The 23,725-nt window shown below is 38.4% G+C and overlaps 1 protein-coding gene across 1 annotated transcript in view; it reads left to right on the top strand.

The window, feature by feature from the left end:
* The window catches only part of Dip2c (disco interacting protein 2 homolog C), a 380,164-nt gene that overhangs the window by 318,425 nt on the left and 38,014 nt on the right, over nt 1–23,725 (top strand). Inside the window, exons 26-30 of the mRNA XM_051194770.1 lie at nt 6,340–6,463; nt 7,400–7,521; nt 8,807–8,918; nt 9,008–9,117; nt 12,850–12,980. Coding sequence (XP_051050727.1) covers nt 6,340–6,463; nt 7,400–7,521; nt 8,807–8,918; nt 9,008–9,117; nt 12,850–12,980 — 599 coding nt within the window. The remainder of the gene's footprint in view (nt 1–6,339; nt 6,464–7,399; nt 7,522–8,806; nt 8,919–9,007; nt 9,118–12,849; nt 12,981–23,725) is intronic.

Below are 23,725 nucleotides of genomic sequence, written 5' to 3'. Positions count from 1 at the left end.
TAAGATGGATAAACACATGTGTTCAAATTTTGTGGAAGTCTAAGTCTAAGCTCACGAGGAAGTAGATCCTTAGAGATATGAAGATTCAAACTTGATGGCAGTATGTTCATGAACAGATCATCTATGAAGAAAATATCTCAAGTACCTCCTTGGAGTGATGTCAGACATCCGATCTTTGTGACCTTTTGAACATTGTCTAGGCCCTTGAACTCTGTTATTATAGTCATTTACTAGAGCAAATCATTGAATCTATGGTAAAATGTTTAGTAGAAAATAACTCACATACTTTAAAGTGATTTCAACAAATGACCTTCAGTTATAAAAGTCAAAGCCATTAATAAATTTACTTTAGTTTAGAATGCAAAAAATATGGTCCAAGGGTACCTTCTCCTTTTATATGTGACCCATTCCTAACTCTCCTGTGATCTATATGCAGTTTCATTCTGAGATGTCTGAAGGGTCACAGTGTCTTCAGAAAAGTTCAGAGTCAAGCAGCTTGTAGCCTCTCTCTGCACTTGGAGCAAATTATAAGTGCTCAACCTGGAACACAGCAGCAACATGGTCACTACAGTATAATTTCCACTTAAATCTATGTCTTGTTTAGTCAAACAGGAAAACATCATAGGTCATGTGTATAGTCATGTTTTCTAAATGCAGCATTAAAAAGAGTACATAGATACATGAGAATTCATTTTTTTAATGAATTTCTTGTGACATGTCTGGGGGACCGTTATGTGTCACCTGTGGCTTTTCCAATGCTTTTTTACAACCCATGCTGCATTGTTGTGCAAAGCATTTTAATAACTATGAGTTTAATTTTCTTTAACTTTCTTAAACTATGGATCTTTTTAGGGTAATTAGGACATGTGACTTCAGAATGTGAAGGGTACTTCTTGTTGCCTTTGGTATCCAATCATGTACTTACATCCATGGCAATTAGCTGTCATAATTAGGTGTGAGGTTTGCAAGTTTGAAGTTTGGAATATTGCATAATAAGATGATCACTAACCCCAAATTCCCAAATATTGTCTATAAATGTTTGTTTCCATTTAAATGGACTTGGTTATTAAATAAATAAATAAATAAATAAATAAATAAATAAAATAATCACTAACAATGGAAAATTTTCCCTCTCAAAACATGCAGAATATCCTTTTTTAATTTTACCAGGAACTCTAGCCAAATCATTTAATTTTTTAGTTTTGTTTATTTGGAGTATTTTTCTTTGTAATTTCAAACCATGACTTTTATTTGGCCTTTTCTTCATTCCTTGATTGTTTCAGTTGTTATAATAAAACTTTAAAATAGTGTCAAGTTCACAGTGAGTGACATTAATATTTGTTGTGTTTAGAATGGAGGCTGACCCCCAGGATGTCTGTGCATTACCATCCTGCCAATAGAAACTCTCCCATGAATATATTAAAAGACAGTTCTAACTTGACAAAATAACTTTACCTAGAAATCTGCTTTTTATTTGGTGGTTTGAGACTAGAAATAAATTTTTCCCATGAATGCTGATGAGAATGTTGGGAAATAATGGCTGTTACCTGAGGTTAAATGATTAAAGCATCATGGAAACACTTGGAACGTGTGTTCCTAATAGGTAGTGCTTGGAAAAACAAAATATGTGCTGAAAATTGGCAGTATTTCTATTGTATTAAAAGATTTTTTAAATTCCTTAACTGAATAGAGGTTGGAGAAATAGTTCATCCAATAAAGTGCTTACCTTGTAAGTATGAGGACATGAGTTCAACTCCTGTAATGTACAATGGAAAAAAAGATGAAGTGCTTATAATTGCAGCCTTGGGAAAGTAGAGACATGTGGATCCCTGGGTTCAAGGACACTGAGAGAACTCTTCTCAAAAAAGATGGGAGTAGACAGCAGCTGAGGATGAACTACATCTGAGGTTGCCCTCTTCACTCTCTGTGCATGTGCACAAACATGCACCCTCACATACATGAACACAAACACACAAGACTATTAAAGAGCAAGTGACTATATACTTGTGTCACTTTTTATATTCATTATATGGTGGAGTCAACCTTGCAAGCTGGAAGGAGGAAAAGCAAGGAATAGAATAATGTCTAATTATTATTGGCATTCAAACTGTCAGACTATTGTGAGTTACTCTTTAGATATGGGAAAGAAGGATCTTAACACTTTTCACATCTAGTGGCCCAGTGAGGGATTCCAGTGTTCCGGTGAAGACTATTTATTACAAGCAAGAAAGTTACCCATTTGTTGGTCACCTCATTACATAGCTCCAGGTATGGAGCAAAAAATCACGTCAGATCTACCTAACATAGGATAATCTACCTCTTTCCAACATACCAGCCTCTGAATGGACTTAAGCGTAATAGTGATGAATTTCAAGTCTCTATACATGCTAGCTTCAGATCAATCCTAATTCCCATAAAGCGTGTTTCTCCACACACGGGGTGTGATGGGTTAATTTTTTTTATTAATCCCCCAAAAGCCAAGTGTTTTAGAAATTGTTGAAGAACTTTATCAAAGATAAAATCTAGCATGTAAATTAAATTTCACATTTTGTCAAAAGCCTGTAGGTAGGAATTTTCAGGAACTAGAATTAAAGTGTATTTTTGAAGAAATTAGTGACTGCTCTTTGTAAGCTATACACCTTCTCAACTCTCAGAACCAGAGAAAGGGAAAGGGCAAATCGTGGGCTTAGTCTTCCAACAATAGGTTATTGATGAGTGATTGTATTAATCCACCTTTTGTTGCTATAATAAAATCTCTGAGGCAGATCATTTCACTTTAAAAAGCTTATGTTGGCTTATATTTCTTGGAATGCAAAGTTGAGAGGTCACATCTTATGCTAGCTATCTTGCTGATAAAATCCTGAGATAAGAGTAGAACTGTGAGCTGGGCAGTGGTGGCACATTTCTTTAATCCCAGCACTCAAGAGGTAGAAGGTAGGGGCATCTTTATTAGTTCAAGGCCAGTCTGATCTTCTGAGAAGGTTCTAGGACAGCTTCCAAAACTACAGCAAAATCCTGTCTTGAAAAACCAAGAAAAAAAAAAAAAAAAAAGAACCCTGAATATTTACATGTTCTCTTCCTCTTCTCAGAAATCAACCATGATTCAACCATGGAGTTTCCATTCTAATGGCATTATGTAATAATCCTACTTTCTATCCCCAAAAACTTTACCTCTAAACACTGTGGACTAATAAATTTCCAGGAGTCTTAATATTTCACAATTGAAATTTAATTTTAACCCATGGTCCTTTAGAAAAAACTCAGATCACTATAGTAGGGATCCATGTTAGCTCTTCTGATAGTGGAAGAAAACTGATTAGAGAAATTGTAGTTATCTTAGGCAGAACTAAGCATACCCTAACTGTAGGATGGTGAGGGACTCCCCCATAAAATGGGTAGATGTTCCCAATAGGGACATATGTATACACTAATTCTGCCAGCTCTCTTCTGAGACATATTGCTGGTATGCCATGAGGCTCATCCGCTGTGTATGAATGACCATGGATATGCTGCTTTTCCTTATAAAGAGACTGCCATACTCCAGTGTCAAGAATGGGTTTGATGAGGAGCCATGATGTTCATTTTATTTCCCATAGCCACTTTGAAGAATTCAATGGGTCTTAATTCCAGTTTAATGTGTGTTTTGAGTCATGTTGACAGACATGTCCATGAGTAAATGCTTGAGAATACTAATTCTTAAAGGCACCAAATTATAAATTTTTGTCTGTGTTTCTTAGACTCATGCCATCTCATTTGCTTACACCTACTCCTACTCAGCATCTTTGCTGTATTCTGCTTTCTTTCTCACTAGTCTACTTTACATACCAGTTTCTATTTTCTTATTTTAATTTTCCTGTGATGCAAAGAAAAGTGTGTGGGAGAGAAGGATAAATTTGGAGACTTGCAAGCTTAGCATCTCTTCTATCCAAAACGCTGATCACAACATCAGTGGATGTCTGAAGGCTGATTCTGCTGTAACCTGGGTGGTTACACACTACCTTGCCTTTCATTGTGTCGGTCATCAGAGACAACAACTTGGCCTCTGGATTTACTGTGAATGTTTTTTTGCTAAATATGAGGTACTTGTGTATATATCTTAATGCATCATAAAATACTTTTCTTGCACTCCCATCCATATGTGTGTTTATGACATGGGACATTTAGGAAAGGAATTAAGTGTGTTTTTCCAGACATTGCTCCCTAATTGTGATCCATACAGCTGTTTTCCACATAGTAGCTCCTCCTCTCAACTTCTTTAGGCTCTCACTTTTACACATATCTTTCTTTTGGGAGTTTCAGAACCTAGTCTTGAAGCTCACTGTTTTCTTATGAGTCCCACAAGCTCCAGCATCCTTCTTTGAAGCTACTTGCTTTAATAGCCCAAGATTGTTCATGATCCCTTTTCATTTTCAGCTCCCCTAGTCTTCCTCACCCCATAAACTGCTAGTCAGAATTGTCTATTGCTTTTAAAAGTAGCGGTAGACAGTGATCTTTGCACCTATGATTGATGCTAATGACCTACACATTGTATCAGGAATTTTTTTAGTTGAATGTAATTTGTGAGAGAGGGTTTGTTTGCACCTCCTCCTCCCCACACACTAATTTGTTTTAAGACAGATTATATGGACAGTACCGGATATTCTCAAAATTTCTAAATAGCCTTCCTTGAGGAGTCAACAAAGTCTGGCAAATGAGGTTGAGGCAGGACCAAGCCCCTCCACCCACACCCGTATTCCCTGTATCAAGCTGAGCAACGTATCCCACTATAGGGAATGGGCTCTAAAAGACCAGTTCATGCTATTGAAATAGGTCCTGGTACCACTGCCAACCCCTCACCCCTGCCAAACAGATCAGGTCACATAACTGTCACCCATACTCAGAGGGTCTAGTTAGGACCCATGCGGGATCCTCAGCTGTCAGTCCATAGTCTATGAGCTCCTACTAGCTCTGGTCAGATGTCTCTGTGGTCTTCCCCATCCCAGTCTTGATCCCACCTGATTCATGTGATCCCTCCTTCCTCTCTTCAACAAAACTCCAGTAGCTCACAGTCCAGTGCTTAGCTCGTGGGTCACTACATCTGCTTCTATTAGTTACTGGATATAGGTTCTATGATGACAGGGTAGTCACTAATCTGATTAAAGGAGAAAGCATGTTCAGACACCTTCTCCATTATTGCTAGGAGTCTTAGCTTGGGTAATCTGATGAGTGGATGGAAGTATAAAGGGGGGAGGCAGGGGACAGGAGAAAGGGAGGGAGAGAACTGGGGTTGTTGTTATGTAAGATTAAAAAATAATTTTTAAATAAAAATAAAACAAAACAAAGTTTCTAAATAGCCTAGGCTGACCTCTAACTCTTGGTTGTCTTGCCCAAGATATAGGACTGTAGGCATATACCTGCATGCCCAGCTGTAATACAGTTTATTCATTCTTTTCTTCACAACATAAATAATGAATTGTATACCTTTTGATATTTCTCAGTTCCTATCCTGCACTAATCTTTCCTGCTATGTTGCTGTTTGCATTTTAGTCTTTGACTCTTTGCTCTTTTTGGAGAGGGGGGCTGCCAGCTCCCAAATAAATCATACACTCAGAGGCTTACTTTTTCTTATAAATACCCTGTCTTAGCTTGGCTTGTTTCTAGCCAGCTTTCTTAACTTAAATTGTCCCGACTACCTTTTGCCTCTGGGCTTTTTCCTTTTCTTACTTCTATATAGCTTACTTTTTTACTCTTACTCTGACTGGCTGTGTGGCTGGCTGGCTCCTGACTTCCTCATTGTTCTATCTTGCTCCTCCTTCTTCCTTTTCTCCTTACTCCTCCTACCTATTCTTTTTGCCTGCCAGCCCTGCCTATACTTTCTGCTGCCTTGCTATTGTCCCTTCAGCTCTTTATTAGAACATCAGGCATTTTAGACAAGCAAAGAATTAAACAAATGTAGCATAAACAAAAGCAACACATCTTTATATCATTAAACTAATGTTCTACAGCATAAACAAATGTAGCACATCTTAAAATAATATTCTACATTGGTAAGCCTCTTTCAAGGTATTTTTAGCTTAAAGATGTTTTCTTTTTGTTTTTACATATTTTTTAAAAATCTACATGAAAGTGTACTTGAACTGCCTAGAGAGCTGTTGATGGTTGGCTTTTGAGGAGGGAGAGTCAAGTTTCTTCTGATATATTAGAAGAAAAAAACATTCTAAATATGACCATTATAATTATGGTTCATAACTATGGCTACATCTAAACCCACTGACCTAAGAATTTTGTATAAATGGATTATATGCTGCATAATCTGCTATGGTGACAATCTCCCTAACCACCTCTTCTTATCATGCTCAGGGAACAATTGCAAACTCATTGACATGTGTTCAGCTTCACAAACGTGCAGAGAAGATAGCAGTTATGCTGATGGAAAGGGGCCACCTGCAAGATGGAGACCATGTGGCATTAGTCTACCCTCCAGGTAAAGCAATAGGATGAGACCTGACCCCTGAGAGGTAGCAAGGACAGCAATGGGAGGAGGCACATTGTTGTCCCCAACTATACTTGTGGAGTTGCTGGGTTACTGCCTACCATGTTCTCTGTATCTGTTTAGATTCTCACCAGGCTGTTCTCATTCATGGGGCCTAAGCTACATGTTAACACTGCTCTAGAGGCTTAAAACAATACATACCAAAACTTTTATAGCTACATTTGATTAAGTTGCTAAGGTGGTTCATATTATTGGTAGTAGTAAAGTTTTCAGCCTCTAGTCATAATCATACCATTGAAATGACATATAAATGAAACAACTAAGTTGTCTTAGCATGTTGTGTCTTTGCCTGATAAAGTGGGAACACATGGACCCTAGTCATAAAGCTGGGGAACCAGCATTGGACTGAACCAAGCCTTCCAAATATGGGTGTCTGTTAGGAGCACTGGGCAGTCTATGGGTCCTCTGACAGTGGAACCAGTATTTATCCCTAGTGCACAAATGGACTTTGAGAGCCCATTCTCCATTGGGGGCTACTCTCTCAGCCTAGATACACAGGGGAGGGCCTAGGCCCTCCCCCAAATAATATGACACACTTTAATGATCACCCATGGAAGGCCTCACCCTCCCTGGGGAGTGTATTGGGGGTGGTGGGGTCAGTCGAGGGGCATGGGAGAATGGAAGGGAGAGGGAACTGAGATTAACATATAAAATAAGATTGCTTCAAAGAAAAAAATAGGAAAAAAGGGCAAGCCATAAGAAAGTAATTACTGAGACCAAAAGGCACAGGAAAGGAGCTCTTTAAAGGTCTGTTTCCTTAACTGTCTGAATTTTCCAAGACTAGAACTTTCACTGAGAAAGAGCAGTGGTGATCATTAAGCAATGTGACTGGCTTCATGTAAGTATTTCTGCTTTCCTCTCATGTAGGAATAGACCTGATTGCTGCATTCTATGGTTGCCTGTATGCAGGCTGTGTGCCAATCACCGTGCGTCCGCCACATCCACAGAACATTGCAACAACATTGCCTACAGTCAAGATGATTGTAGAGGTAACCAAGGCCTGAGTAGGAGGCTGTGTGCCTTTCACCTGCCTATGCTCAGGGGCATGCTGTGAGGCATAGACCTGTAGTCTCCTGGGGCAGCTGCTAGCCGTACAAGTGGATTTGCAATGAAAGTAATAGAATTGGAAATAGTCTGTCTCCAGGGAATTAATCATCTAGCTTAGGGAGTAAGAACCAAGCTGAGTAACATGGAAGCTTTGGCCAGCTGTGAGCAGCTATTGCAATGCATTGACACTGAGGGTGCCTCATATTGGCTCCATAGAGAAGGCTTCATCACCAAACACAAAGAAGCAATCTGAATGAAAAACAGTATTTTCTTCAAGTTCCTTTCTTCTGAATCTAGAAGGTTATCTTCCTTGTTTTTAGAGTGTATATGTTTGTTTTTAAGTATAAGGAAGTTGAAAAGACTAGTGTAGTGACATAGTCATTCTGTGGCACTGACCACGCCCATTGGGGTGGAGCCATGGGCAGATGAGACCTGTGGAAGGAGGTCTGAGGAAGAGCCAGGAAAAGCTCTCTTGCTGGCGGGATTCGAGCATCCGGTGGAATTTCCTAGTGTTCATCTGTCTAGGTTGTAAGTTATTTCTCCCTGAATAAACATCTATTCGGCCTATTTGTTTATCTGATCCTTATTTTATCGCGATAGACTAGAGTATGTTTCTCTTATGGGAAGCAGAGTCAAAAGAAACGAAGAATAGTCCTGGTACCCTGGTGAATGTTCTCAGTAGCTTTGTGGGAACACTGCCAAGAAAGACAGTCCTGCTAGAAAATAGCTGCAATGTATCTACGTATGTAACTTTTGTGACTAGCACATGCTAAGAGAGAAGCCTCTGATGTTTTCTAGGGTGTGAGAATAATGCGAGGGAGTTCAGGAACCTAGCCTCCAAGTGTTGCCTGGGTATATACTTGACCAGTGCTCCTGGTTTTGCCATACCCCAGCTAGCTCTTGCGAATTAGTTTGGATGTTCTAGCAGGAGACCCTAGACTAGAGAATGGCCTTCTACTACTGGAAAAGGTCATCCTCTTCAACCATGAATGAACCTTCAGCAATGAGGCTCATGGAGCAATCAGGGAGGAAGAAGATACCCACCAAGCCAGCGAGATTAGCTGGATCAACACTGGCAGACCATGGGTGACATTTGCAGCCAGACCAGCTCCACTTCTTCAGCTAGCTCTTGGGAATTAAAGCTGTGTACATTTAATCTATAGGCATATAAATGATGAGCCCTTCCAAGATGTATTCATTCCTTTACTTCTTGTCTTTGGTCCTCAGGTGAGTCGCTCTGCTTGTCTCATGACAACACAACTGATCTGTAAACTGCTAAGGTCCAGGGAGGCGGCAGCAGCTGTAGATGTCAGGACATGGCCTCTCATACTGGACACAGGTCAGCACTTGGACTAGCTTCCACATACATTTGTTTGTTGTGGTCTTTACTGTATGAAAGTAGACTGATTGCTTTGTTTTCTTCTGCAGATGATTTGCCAAAGAAGCGGCCTACCCAGATCTACAAACCTTCCAACCCAGACACGCTGGCTTACCTTGACTTTAGTGTGTCCACAACCGGGATGCTAGCTGGTGTAAAGGTAAGAAGAGGAGGGGTCTGCCCAATGTGCAGACCAGTGGTGGACAACAGACAAGCCATGCACTGATTGTTCACTAATGTTATATATGATTGTGTTCCCATGATGCATAGAGAGAGGTGTGATATGATTTTCATATAAGCTATGACATATGTGACCTTTTGATACCCAATAGCTACTTTCCAAATAATCTGGGGAAAGCTGGGGACATGACTTACTCATACATCCCTTACCTAGCATGTTCACTGCCCTGAATTCAATCTTCAGTACTGAAGGAAAAAAAAAAACCTAACAAATTTGTCATATTGTCAGAGCTTACTGCATACTAGAATGCTATATACAGTCTTCTTGCTTGCTACCCTTCTTACTCAGCTCTGCATTTTTGTACTGCATTCTTTTCTTATTAAGCTTGAACATAATCATAACCCTGTAAGATTGACACTTGGTGAAGCTACCATGAGAGCCTTTTGACTGTCAAAGGATAGAACTACTGATGTCACCTAACATCAGCATCCTCACAGTTCAGGTGTCAGGGTCTTGAACTAAAGCCTGAACTAAAGTCTTTTCCTCTGTGTTGCATTGGGACAGTTTCAGCTGGTTACCTGTTACTTAGTTCTCAGATTTGATGTCTTCAGTGGAATAGAGAAAGCATGCCCAAGTATCTAAGAATATTAAATAATTTTTCTTTTAGAAAATAACTTCCTAAAAGAAATATTCTCAGAGCAAGATGAGTTAATTACTGTCATCCTCAAGTGAGCTTTGAATTTCTTCCTGTCAGAGCCAAAATATAAACCCATCCTTCCAGTTATTCTCATGAAGCATGGAAGTGGGAACTATAATATTAAATCATAATTTAATAAAGATATATCTACATGAAACAGATACTATGATATGTGTTATTACTTCCTGGTGACTCAATTTAATTTATGCACCATAGAAAAACTCAGAGAGATGGGTAACTAGAATTTATTTCAAACTCTTAAAATGTTTTTCCAATTTTTGATGATCTGTTTGCTGAATATGTGAAAAGAAGTATATTGTAGTATCAGTTAACAAAACCCCTTTAATTTTAAGGGCTGAAATGCCCTTAAAATAGGAGAAGTTGTCTGGCATATTGTCTCCTCTAATATCTGTCTCTTTAGTCCCATAAGGTTGCAGAGACACCATTTTTCTCTGGAAGAAATTCTTACTTAATTTTAGCTATTGAACAAAAGCATTCAGTTGTATACCATGAAAGTTAGAAGAATCTGTGTGTGTTTTCTCTGTAATTGATGCTTTGAAATGTCAGGATTCATATAAAACAGAAGGATACATGAAGGTGCTATAGCTAATTCTTACATTTTACCCATTTAATTGTGTTGCGTTGGACTTGGAATGATCTGTGCACGCATAGTTGTATACCTCCAGGGAAAGGACACTAACTTAACATCAGGCAAAGCAAAATGGTACTGAAATACAAATCTGCTTAGTACATGCCATGTATTAGATCATAGTGCAACCAATATAAGCAGTACATAGGTTTGAGGCTGTCTCACATCTGATGCACGTGGATTCAGGGATCTGCTTTTGGTGCATCTCAAAGTCCTTTGTTGCTTGGAATCTGGCAAAAGATAATTCTTTATTCAAGTCTGAGGTTATCTAGTAAAAATCAGGAATTTACACTTCATACCAAAATAGATTCCCAATTTAGGGCCCAGATTGGAATGTGCTTAGAAGATGGAAGGTTTTGTGTGGTTTGGTTTTGTTGTTGTTGTTGTTGTTTTGGTTTTTGGCTTTTTTCCCTGTGTTGTTTTTTATTAACCTGTTTGTCCTCATGCCACTGTGTTAGAACTACTCTCAAAACCTAGAAGATTCCATAGCTCCCAGCCAGGGAGATGTGAGCACCCTTCTTTCCACTGTCTTTATATTGATCATATTTGGAAAAGTGCTGGCAGACCTTGTAGTTTCCCACTGTGTCTGAACTGTCCACCACATGATGAATTCTTGTTATTTGTTATAGAGAGAATCTCTGTACCTGAAACTGGTTTGGAATTTACTATGTGGCTCAGACTGCCTTAAAATTTGCAGCAGTCGGTTTGCCTAAGATTCCCAAGAGCTGAATAACAGTGTACCACACCTGGTTGTAGTTTTGTTTTGTTTTAATTCCTAGCACTGAATACAGTGCCTTGTAAAGTAACAGAACAAGCACTTAGCATAGCAGATTTAACCTAATGAACAGAAGGGCTGTTTTCTGGTTCTGCATGGTTCCCTTCCCAGTGCATCTAGGAAGTAAAGGTTGCTTTGATCACTTACCTTGAGTACTTGGTAGGAGAATTTACTAAGATTCAAAGAATGACAGGATCTTAGAGGAACATGGTATAACTATAGCTTTGTTTTTCCATTAAGTAGAAGCTATGGATCTGTGTGTGTACATACACTTACATATACACATACATACATACATACATACATACATACATACATACATACATACATTGCATTTTAAAGTAACTCTCCATTACTGGGATGAATTCAGCAAGTAGATCATAATACAGCCTTTCCCTTTCTTCTGACAATGAACTGACACTTGATAATGAAAGGACGCTCCACCCTTCTTTCTTTTATCTCGGCTAAGTGAATAAAGTGTTGAATGAATGGATTGGATTTCCTTGTTTGTGTTCTTTACTAGTTCAGTTTATAAATTAGCACTGCAGTGGCAAGCTGCTTCACATTTAACTTGTGACATATTTTAACCCATCATATCAAATACAGCTTTCTAAGCTTCCTTGACTTCTCAGCAGTTGACTTGGTTATCAAGTTCTCACAAAAACAATGATATTGTTAAATACAATCTGTGGTGTTTCAGAATTCGTTACCGTGTTTATTGTACAAGATCTATTCTGAGGGGAAGAGAGGAAAGGGTTACACCGAAAGAGCTTCACTGTCTTCCATACTACACAGAGATAGGGTTTGACTGTGATTTCATTGTGGAATAGTCATATATAGGAAGGACCTGAGGGTTACCTAGGAGGTTCAGGCTTTACTTCTGAAACTCATTTATGTGATTTTCAGCATGTTCTTTCACTTATGAGGCACATAAACATGAGATTCCGTGCTTACAAAGTATAGGCACCTGCATATAGTGAGCAGGTGCTGTAAGGGTCCCTGAACTTCAAGGGAAATAAAACCCAGTCTCTATTGCAGAGGTGGTCATGGAGCCTCATACCTTCATCTACCTGTAGGCAGTTATGTGGACTCAGGAATCCCTGTATATATACTGTTTTTCATATTCAAAGCATTCTCGTTTCCACTGCTGGAGTTACAAGGAGAGTCAAGAAGTTTTGAGTGAGGTTTATTTGTTCAAAATGGAAGCCTTCTAAGTGTAATGACTCCTGAATGTAATCCACACAACTCAGAAGGTTAAGGTAGAAAGATTGCCACAAATTAAAAGCCAGAGTAGGCTTTGTAGTGAGTTCCAGGCCACCTTGGGTGACATGTGAGAGAACATGTCTACTACCTTCCCCTTACCCATCCACCCTCAAAAAAAAAGAAGGAAAGTAGGAAGAGTAATGAGAAAGAACATCAGCATCCACTCTTCCAGAACAATGTGACCCAAGCTCACTTTGGCTATCTCTGTCTCTAAAAGTATCTTAGGGGCATTTAATGTTCATTGCCATGAAATTAGAAATGTCCCACAGATGTCACTGGAAGCTGGGTGTATAGTCACTTATTTTTTACTTCCTTTCTGTCTTTCAGATGTCTCATGCAGCCACCAGTGCCTTTTGCCGTTCTATTAAGCTGCAATGTGAGCTTTACCCTTCTAGAGAAGTGGCCATCTGCTTGGACCCTTACTGTGGGCTTGGGTTTGTCCTCTGGTGTCTCTGCAGGTGAGATTCTTCCCTAACATCCTTAAATTAATTGTTTTTGTTTTTCAAAGAAAAAAAAAAAACCTTTATCTTCTTCTCTGTGGAGCTGAGTACAAAAACCCTAACCATATGTCTCTCACTGAGACCCCATCTCAGTACCAGAATGAGTTCTGTAGCACTTTTACTTCCTATAGTAGTTGAATAGCATTTTAAGGAAACAGCCAGTGGGTAAACTACCTTTGCTAAGGTGTAGGGTGGTGTCTTCTGCAAGCTAAGTTTTTATTACCATCAGAAGACTATCAGATTTAAGTCTACAACCTGAAACCCTGGAGTCATGCCTTCTAGAGGTTATCAAAATTTTCACCTCCTCTTGTCTTTTCCCCTAATTTTACAAAGTGGTAGCCTTGGACTGTGGGGGGGGACTATGAAGTCTTAGCTCACTTCTGTGGTTATTGATACCAGCTTGTTGCTGGCTCTTAGAAAATGCTCAGCAAATACTTAAAGAATGAATGAATGATGGAATAGAATACACAAATTGCTGGCTCTCTTTTTTCTGAATATATATATATATATATATATATATATATATATATATATTTTTTATATATATTCTTTTCTGTAGATATTTTTATTTCTTAAAATAAATACAAAGGTAAGTGTGATGTCACACCCCTGTAAGTCTAGCACTTAGGAGATAAAGAACGGAGGATCAGGAGTTCATCTTCAGCCTCAGCTGCATTTCAGGAGGAGGAGGATCAGGAGTTCAGATGAGCTTGAGCATTGTAGCATGTTTGAAACTTGCCTGGAACTTGCCTGGAGACATGTGAGCCTTTCTCAGAAAACAAAACTGAAGAATGTAGCTGTTAAGAATACCAGTTAATCAGTAGTGGTCTCAGTAAGTGTCCAGGATTAGCAAGATGGCATATAGTATTCCAGGGTGTCTTTTCTAATGTAGCATAATTTCCAATTAGCATTTTCTAGTACATCTCTAAGTGTATAAATATGCTAAAGTAGGTAGCAGTGTTCCTTGCCCATCTGTCATGACTATCAACAGGTTCTCAATTTTCTTTCTTGTATTTTTCTGTGGGTTGGTTTTTATTGTTGCTTTTTTGTTCACTGTATATTATTTTTTTCTGTTATTTTTGTGTTATTATGCATTATTTGTGTTTTAATACAAATACAACATTTTATCTATGGTGTTTATGCTTATAAATTTCAGAAGTATACATTAAAACTGTTGTATAATTGAGGTAATTATGTGTAATTTTTTTCATTATTTCTTATTAGTTCATTGTGGTTCTTTTCTTGTGAATTTGAATATGAATAATTATTTTTAGTGTATTTGTAGTATCTGATATTAATTTAGTATTTAATTCTACTAAAGTCTAAATGTGTATGTTTCAAAAGTACATTGTATTTAGACAATTCAGCTTTTTGAAAAAGCAAACAGAATTGAAACAATGACATGCTTAGTAGCTTTCTGTGTACCTCAATACAGATGGAATTGCATTGAATTTTTTTAGCCCTCAGGAGAGAGCTCAGAATATCTTATTCTATCAGCAGGGGCCATATGCTTGAAACCATCTATGCCAGCGGAAGAGGAAGATATGAGTTTGTTCTAAACATTATTCTCTAAGAGAACTATATGCATTTAGCAAAGAACTCATCAACATATAGTCAGTAATGGAAGACTGTTTGGTTCTGCAGGCCTACCAGGTGTCATCCCCACAACATCCTCAGAGAAGGGGCTTGTTTCAAGAGAATATGTTCTGGATTTGAATGATCTTAAAAGGGTTGTCTGTGCTGTTAAGCTAGCAACCTTTATTAACATATGTTCTTTCAAATTCACTCACAAGGTTCAAAGCTAAAGTATTCTGGGCTGGGATGGCTCAGTTGGTAAAATATTATAGAAGGCATGAGTTTGATCCCAAGAACCCAAGTTAAAAATGCTAGGTATGGTGGTATACACTGATAATCCCAGCACTAAGGATTAGAGAAGTAGAAATGGATCCTTGGTGTTGGTGGTCAGTCACCCTAATCTCCTTGACAATGTGAGAGGCTAATGTGAGAGCTTGTCTCAGAAAACAGAAACAACTCCAAGGTGAATGGTGCCTAGGAACAATAGCTAAGGTTGTCCTCTTATTTTCCATACACATATACATGCACAAAAAGCTACAATGTTTTGCTGATTGCCTCTGATCTGAAACAATAAAGGCAACTATGTAAATATAAACAAAATGTGATCTGCACGCATATCACAAAGGGCTTGCTTTAAAAAAAAATTCATGTTGGGTTTTAATGCACAATCACTAATAAGCGTTACAAAGAATAAGAAGTTTTCATTACCCATGTGAGCCAGCATCTAGGACTAGGGACCGTCCAAAGACAATCTTTTGTGCAAAAATGTTTTAAGTGGTGTGTAAATATGCAGATAGCACAGGGAGTGTATCAGGATGAGAGAACAGAATAGTATGGCTATGAAAGCTTAGGAAGAGGGAGGAGAGCATCCATATGGGGAAGTGACTGGTGCCAGCTTTGAGAGTGAAGTGATAGGAGGAACTATAGGGGACTGGGCAGCAGTGGAAGAGATTGTTTCTTGCAAGGGGACTAAAAATAAATTTAAATGTTTAAAATAATGAAGCTGGATTCTGGCTATAGGTTCAGAAAGTAGTTAATGCTTGTATTGCATTCAGCTTTGTGTGTTAGTGTGAATTTGTGTTTTCCAAACATGCATCAATCAGTAGATTTAGAAATGTGGTTGTAGGAGGCTCAGTGGATATGAGTGTTTGCTCTATAAACACAAGGCCCTCAATTTGAATCTCCAGCACCTACATTAAAAAAAAAAAAAAAGTGGCATGGGTCATGGGTTTGTGTGTCTGTAACCTCAGCATTACTGGGTGGAGAGAAATGAATTCCACCTCACCAGTTATTCTGCCTAAGTAAAATGGTTAGCTCCTATCCAGTTCAGTGACAGAGCCTGTCTCAAAGCAGTAATGCAGAGAGGTAGAGGAAGCATCTAATGCCTTGCTCTAAACTTGACATGAGTGTGCTCCTATACATACCTGCACTTTTCTATGACCACATGTTCACATGCATGCATGTGTGCACACATACACAAGTATGTATGTCCTCTGTTTATGAATGAATATATCTTATGCATTCCTCAGCACTGTCCTTGAAAGGACCTGGCAATAGCTATACCCTAATAGAAGTTATCACAGTTTTTAACCCTATTTCATCTTATAAATACCTTATTCCTATCAACACACTTGAACCTCTTTCAAGAAATAGCTTACTTCCAAGCTGGGGTTGAGTATGTGCAAAATGACCCCAAAATATCATCTAGGAAACAAGGAAATGACCAAAAATTTGTGAAGTCATATGAAAGTGAGAGACATTTTGAAGGAGTTCCCCCTGGGAGAGCTGGGAACAAATTGTGCATCAAAATAACACTTGCAGCAGATTATAACATTCTAAGTCAAATAGAAAACTGTCTAACTATTGAAATTTAATTAGGTGAGCAAATTGAAAAGTTGGTGAATAAGAAATTATAAATTAGCTGCCCACAAAACAGGTATTCATTGCAAAGGGCAAATGAGAAGTTGCACAGTGGAGAATCCTAAGGGAAGGAATCAGAGGGGACTGTCTTCAGCAGCAGGGGGTGAGGTTCTGCTCCACATAATGTGCTGCACAAGGGAATCAGCTTCATTCTTGCCAGTGCTGACTGACCTGATCCAATCCTGTGGAAACATCAGGCACCTAGGCTGAGGAACACAAGTGCCTGTCATCTTTACAAGTTGTGGTGTATTGAGAGTAAATAAACCTTTAAAATTCATCTGCTTTAGGCAGAAGAAACCTGTGAGGACAGTGTAAGTGATGGCAGTCTGAACCAGACCCTTCACTACAAAACTTGTAATCAGAACAGCTGGTGAAGCTGAATAGGCTGTGAGCTTGCTTGGAAGAAATGTATTTGTTTTCAGATTTTGACAGCTTAATTGATTTATAAAGGAAATTATTCTTGGTTCCTGGAAACTCCTCCACACTTCCTCCCCCACCAATATTATGTGTGGTTGATAAGACATGAGGTTGGTAACTCAATATCAAATGAAGTAAAGGAAAATTTTTATTGACTATATTTGACACCTGTTTATGACTTTGTGGCTGTTTGAAAATTAAGAAAACTGTAAATACAAAAGAAATATATATATATATATGTGTGTGTGTGTGTGTGTGTGTGTGTGTGTGTATACATACATACATACATACATACATACATACAAAATTATCCTAAAGCAATTTTCAGTCATGGACTTGAAGATTTTATTGAAATTCATTAATAAAATGGAATTGTTTTAAAATATATTCTAAGTTATACATATTGTTTCAAGTGTGTCATAGACAGATGCTAGGAATGAATCTGAGTGGAAAAGGACTTGGTTAGCATATTGCAAAGCCCTCAGTTGGATCCCGTATTGTACCTACTAAAAGTATATATCAGATGCTTATATACATGAATTGGAATGCTTAATGAAAATATCAATTTTACCAAACTGGGTCTATTGATTGAGTATAATCTCCACCAACCCTTAGCAGCCTTAATTGTAGAAATGGACAAAGCTGATCCTGGAAACAATGCCAAGGACTCCTATTAGCCAACATGCTCTTATAATAGGATATGCAAAATGTGGGATATAATCAAAGTACAGTGGTTCATGTGTATTAAGATGTCATATTGAGCCAGGTGTTGGGGACACACACCTTTAATCCCAGCACTTGAGAGGCAGAGGCAGGTGGATCTCTGTGAGTTTGAGGTCAGCCTTGGCTACAGAGCTATTTCCTGGACAGGCTCCAAAGCAATACAGAAAAACCCTGTCTCATGAAACAAAACAAACAAGCAAACAAAAGATATCATATGGAAGCCTATTATTTTTGCATGCTAGCTAAAAATAAAAAGGTAGCATTCTATACTTTTTTGTTTGTTTGTTTGTTTGTTTACCCCCTTTGGTTTCTTTGTTTGTTTTGTTTTGAGCCAAAGATTCTCTGTATAACAGTCCTGGCTGTTCTGGAACTCACTCTGTAGACCAGGCTGGCCTTTGAACTCAGGCATCAACCTGGCTCTGCCTCCTCAGTGCTGGGATTAAAGGCATGCTACTCTACAGCCAGACATCATTATGCTAATTAAGGAGGCTTGGCCTAGGAGTACCTTGGGATAATGTGGCTGTTTTGTTGAGAGTCAAAGACAGTGCACTTGTGACCTGTTTATATTTGAGTTGTTAGGTTAATAATCTGAAGTCACTTGATTGCTAACACACAAATTAATTATATAAAGAAAAATGGCTTTTTCATCATTTGAAACTTAGTTCTAACCTAGAATAGATCAAGTTCCATAAAATATTTTATTCCATATAGGTAACCTGCTTATAAGTAGGTTGGTCTTGGTCATGAGTTTTATTTATAGTCAGTGCCCAGAAAAATCAATATGTATAAAAAATTGTTGGATCAGAATTTGCTGGATGGTTTGATTAGGGCAAATCCAAAATTCATGATTCAAGACAGAGGAATGGTAGAACAATGGTTGCCAATATTCCACAACAGCATTGTGGTGTCAGTTGTATAATTTTGCAGTTACTAAATGTCATTTTATTCTGTGTTACAAGCCTGTTTTGCTAAGTACATGTTTTTGTGTGTTGTTATTTGAAGTCTGTCAATGCTTCAGTATATCTATCTGTGATATATATGTGCACATATGTGTGTGTGTGTGTTTGCACATGTGTAGTGTGTGTGTGTGTGTGTGTGTGTGTGTGTGTGTATTGGCTGTATGGATTGTTTTCTTTTTATTTCTCTGGGATGCTAAAGAGGTAAGTGAATCTATGAATAACTTTCACTAATGTGCTTGAAATAAGATGGCCCTGAGTTCAAATTTTGGACTCAAGGTTTTTGTGTGCTAAAACTCAGACCACACGGTTCATTAATCCTGATATATATTTTTGAGAGTAGGTTATTTGTATTTAATGTTCTTCAGTTTGGACTTTCTTATGCTAGCATTTCAAAATTGCAGTCAGGGAATATGGATATAGTAGATTGCCAGAATTAAGAGGAAAATTAGTGTAAGTTTATATGCCTCAGTTTTTATTCCCTAAGACATTGGACTCAAATGTCATTAAGCTTGTTTGGTAGTACTAAAAAGCCCCTAATGTGAACAACTAGCTGCTTAAATCTCAGCTTCAATAAAAAGCCTTTAATAACATCTAATTAAGGTAGCATTGTGTGTCTAGAATCATGAATAGGCTGAATATTTAGTATTTGATATCAACAGAAAACACCATGTTCCTTTGCTTCTCAGGATAGACAGACACATAGTGCTTTCTGGTGGGTAATTATGATTTGGGGAGCTGTATAGTGTGTAGGCTTATTAGATCTTGGGCTTTTGCTGGTGATTGAGCCTGTGTTTGGCCTTGAGGTAGTTCTTTTAATATCCATAGAATCAAGGTAAATTTTCTATTTGTTCTGATTGCTTCTCAGTGCTACCTGAAGGCTTCTAATTGGGGACAGCACGTTAGCTAATGAGTAGAGCTCTAATTCCAAGTCATACCTAATTAGAGTCCATAAGTTCATCCTGGAGTCCCAGCAAACCCAACTGGAAAATGGGGCCTCCTGGTAGCAAATGCAATCTTAAGTTTCAGTAAAGTCAGTCCAGTTGGGAATGCTCTACTTCCCTGAGTATCCAGGTAAAGGCTGCACATTTCTGTGGAAAAGGCTAGGATGAGGTTATTATGCAAACCTCTCAAGCCAGGGAGGGAGAAGGATGGGGTGTCTATTTTAGTTTTGATGTGCTCTGGAAATGGTAACCAGTCTTCAAATATTGTTCATGGGTTTGGAGTGGAAGGCTCAGTAATTAAGGGCACATACTGCTCTTGTGAAGGACCTACTTTTTTTTTTTTTTTCCAGTACCCATACCATGCAGATCACCACTGCTTGTAACTCCAGTCCTATGAGAATATGATGCCTCTGACCTCCCCAGGCACTGCTTCACTCATTTGCACCTGTGCACACATACAGTAATTAAACATGGAATATATTTTTAATACACACAATCTGGATGAGGAGAAGAGGAAGCATAGGTTATTCCCTTAAATGCATTCTGAGAGCTAAGAAGACATCTGCAAAGCAAAACAAAGCAAAAATGGTCCCTAATAAAGAACTTCTCAATGGCAAATCAGTAGAAATCTATTCTTATATTGGATACTAGAATTATTTACATGAGATTTTACTGGTTATGACATTTGCACATTTCTCTAGGGAAAGCAAATCAAAATCATAGTGAAGCATCATTTCATAGTACAGTAGCTATACGGAAGCAGAAAATACCAGGTGCTGGCAACATATGCAGAGAGACTGGGATATTATACATTCCAGTAAGAATGGAAAATTAACACAGTCAGTGTAAAACATAGTGTTAGCATTTCCCAGAAAGTTAGTCAAAGAATTACCGTGTAGTTCAGCCATTGTATTCCTGGATATAGCTCAAAAGAATTAAGAAGTATCTAAATAGGTATAATGGTGCTTCTTACATTTTGACTCACAGTAGTTAAAACGGGCATCCCAGTGAAGTATCTATCAGTGGAGAATGTGTGTAGGTAGAGTTTGCCTGTCCCAGCTACCTGCTCCCAGATAACCAGCAGCCACTTCCCAAATAACTGACTCAGAAACTAAATATGAATTGTAAATGCTTGGCCAATAGCTCAAACTTGTTACTAGCTAACTATTACATCTAAATTAACTCATATTCCTTATCTATGCTTTGCCAAAATGCTCATGGCTTGGTACCTCATTTTCTACACATTCTGCTTCCTCTGTGGCTGGCTCTCAACTCCTCTGACTCCCTTCTTCTTCCCTCATTCTCCTAGTTAGGTTGTCCTGCTTATAATTCCTGCTTGACTACCAACCAATCAGCTTTTTACTAAACCAATTTGAGTGTCAAATCTTCACAGTGTACAAAAGGATTATTCTACAGCAAATATATAAACACCATATGATATGTGCACCTAGTTAAATAGTATCCAGATGTAACATGGAAGGAAACTCAGACATACATGACTATGTGGGCAACCTCAAAATCATTATTATAAGTAAAGTAAGCCATACTGAAGAGGACATATTTGCATAATTCCACTTGCAAGAGAAAAGGGAGATGTTGAAGCATCATTTAGAAGGATACAGAGTTTCTCTTTGAGTGGAGAAAGAGCTTGGATATAGATAGGAATGATGGTTTCACATCCTTGTGAATACAACAAAAGCTGCTGATATGTATACTTAGAATTGGTTAAAATAGTAAAGTTGGGGACAGGCTGGAGTGATGGCTCAGTGGTTAAGCACTGACTGTTCTTCAAGACCAAGGTGCAATTACTAACACTCACATAGCAGCTCACAACTATCTGTAACTCCATTTCTAGAGGATCTGACACCTTCTTTTGACCTTCAAGGACACCAGGTATACATATTATACATAGACATACATTCAGACACACTCATGTATAAAGTAGTAAAATGAATCTTAAAAGTCAGGGCAAAAATTAGCTACTTAAGAGAGGTAGGGCATGTTTGGGAGGAAGATGCTCAAAGTACATTATATACTCATGTGGAAATAAGTATAATAAGAATTTTAATTTTTACAAATTTTTCTTTATTTTGTGTTTATGGGTATTTGCTTCTATACATGTCTCTGCATGGCATTTGTGCCTGCGCCCATGGAAACCTGAAGATCCCTTAGAATAAAAGTACAGACAAAGCAGGCTGGGATGTGGTGTTGCGTGCCTTTAATCCCAGCACTCGGAAGGCAGAGGCAGGTGGATCTCTGTGAATTCGAGGCTGGCTCCAGGACGTGAGTTCCAGGACATTCTCTAAAAGCTCACAGAGAAACCCTGTCTTGAAAACAAGATGAAACAAAACAGGAAGAAAATATTACAGACACAGTTTTGAACTACCACATGGATGCTAGGAATTGAACCTGGGCCCTTTCGAAAAGCAAGCATTACTCCTAAATGCTGACCCACTTTTCCAGCCCTGAGATAAGAATTTTTAAAGAAAGAAAAAGAAATAGCCAGTTTAAATTGAAAAGTAATAATGATAATTTAAAGTTTTATTTTCCTTCTTTGTATGTAGCTCATTTCTTCATTCTCAAATTAGTAATTGCATTGAAAAGGCCATAAGAAAAGTCAGTGTTTGCTGTATTTCCATTTTTAAATTGAAAAGTAATGATAATTTAAAGTTTGATTTTCCTTCTTTGTATGTAGCTCATTTCTTCATTCTCAAATTAATAATTGCATTGAAAAGGCCATAAGAAAAGTCAGTGTTTGCTGTATTTCCATTTGACAAAAATAAGTGAAACTTTGAAATGGAGAAATAGAGAAATTAACATTTGCCACCAATGCCCTTTTGTCATGTTTACTCTACAGTGTTTCTCTACTTCTCTCAGTGAAGGATCCCATTCAAAATAAGCTTGTGGGGTCATTGAGTTTCCTTATATTTCTTGAATCAGCTAGGCCTTCTTGCTTTTGGTTTTGAAATTTCAAAAATGAGATTGGCCACATTAAGGAATAAATAGCTTGTGCTAGGAAGATTTTACACACACACACAAACACACGAACGCATGTACACGCACACAAAGGGAAGGATCTTTTGGTACAACATAATAGTGATGTAGGTTTCATCTTTGAATTTTTGTATAGCTAAAATATCTCTCTAAATCTCAGAATATTTGTCTTGGATCTATTATAATCTATATTGTTAACAGGACAAGTATTATTAATTCACAGTGATAAACACTAAGAATGGCAGTTTAAACAAATACTTTGTTTTTTTAAAGCCACACTAATTATCTACCCAATTGATTGTGAATTAAAATATGTAATCTGTCATTTTCCTAAGTATATTATCAAGTATAAAGATGGGAGGCCAGTGAGAGGGGAAGGAACCGGGAGAAAGAGAAGGGGAGGAAAGCACATGGGACTAGGAAGATTGAGTCAGGGGAGGAATAGAAGAGAGGAGAGAGAGAGAGAGAGAGAGAGAGAGACCGAGACCATAAAAGAGGGAGCCATTATAGGTTTGAAGAGAAAACTGACTCTAGAGAAATGTCCAGAGACCTACAAGACTGACCCCAACTAACAATTTAAATAACAGTGGGAAGGCTACCATAAATGCCCTTCCCTGATAATGATCATGGAGCCCTCATCTAGTAGCTCATGGAAATAAAGCAAACACCCACAATTAAACACTGAGCCGAACTAGAATCCAAATGCATAGAGAGAGGACAAGACCAGGCTTCAGAAACACATAGAGATAGCTATCTGACTTGAACAAGGAGGAGCTAATGGGCCCCCAGACTGATAGCTGGGAATCCAGCATGGGACTGACTCAGACCCCCTGAACATGGGTCTCAGCTAGAAGGCTTTGGAAGTATAAGGGAGCCAGGATGTATTCCTGGTGCACAAAAGGACTTTGGGGGCACATCCCCCATGGAGGGATACTCCCTTAACCTAGAGACAGGAGAGAAGACCTAGTCCCTACTCCAAATGACTTGACAGAATTAGATGACCCCTTCTGCAGGGCATCACCCTACATGTGGAATGATGGGGATGGAAAGGAGGGAGGGAGGGGAAGGTGATTGGGGGGGCATGAGAGGGTGGGAAAGAGTGAAAGAGGGAGGGAGGGAAGGAGAGGGGACTGGGATAGATATGTAAAATGAAATTTTAAAAAATAAATTATAT

This window comes from Phodopus roborovskii, unplaced genomic scaffold (assembly GCF_943737965.1).
Source record: "Phodopus roborovskii unplaced genomic scaffold, PHOROB, whole genome shotgun sequence".
NCBI classification, from domain to species: domain Eukaryota; kingdom Metazoa; phylum Chordata; class Mammalia; order Rodentia; family Cricetidae; genus Phodopus; species Phodopus roborovskii.
The sequence above is the reverse complement of the archived record's forward strand: the minus strand, read 5'-3'. Positions and strand labels throughout refer to the sequence as shown.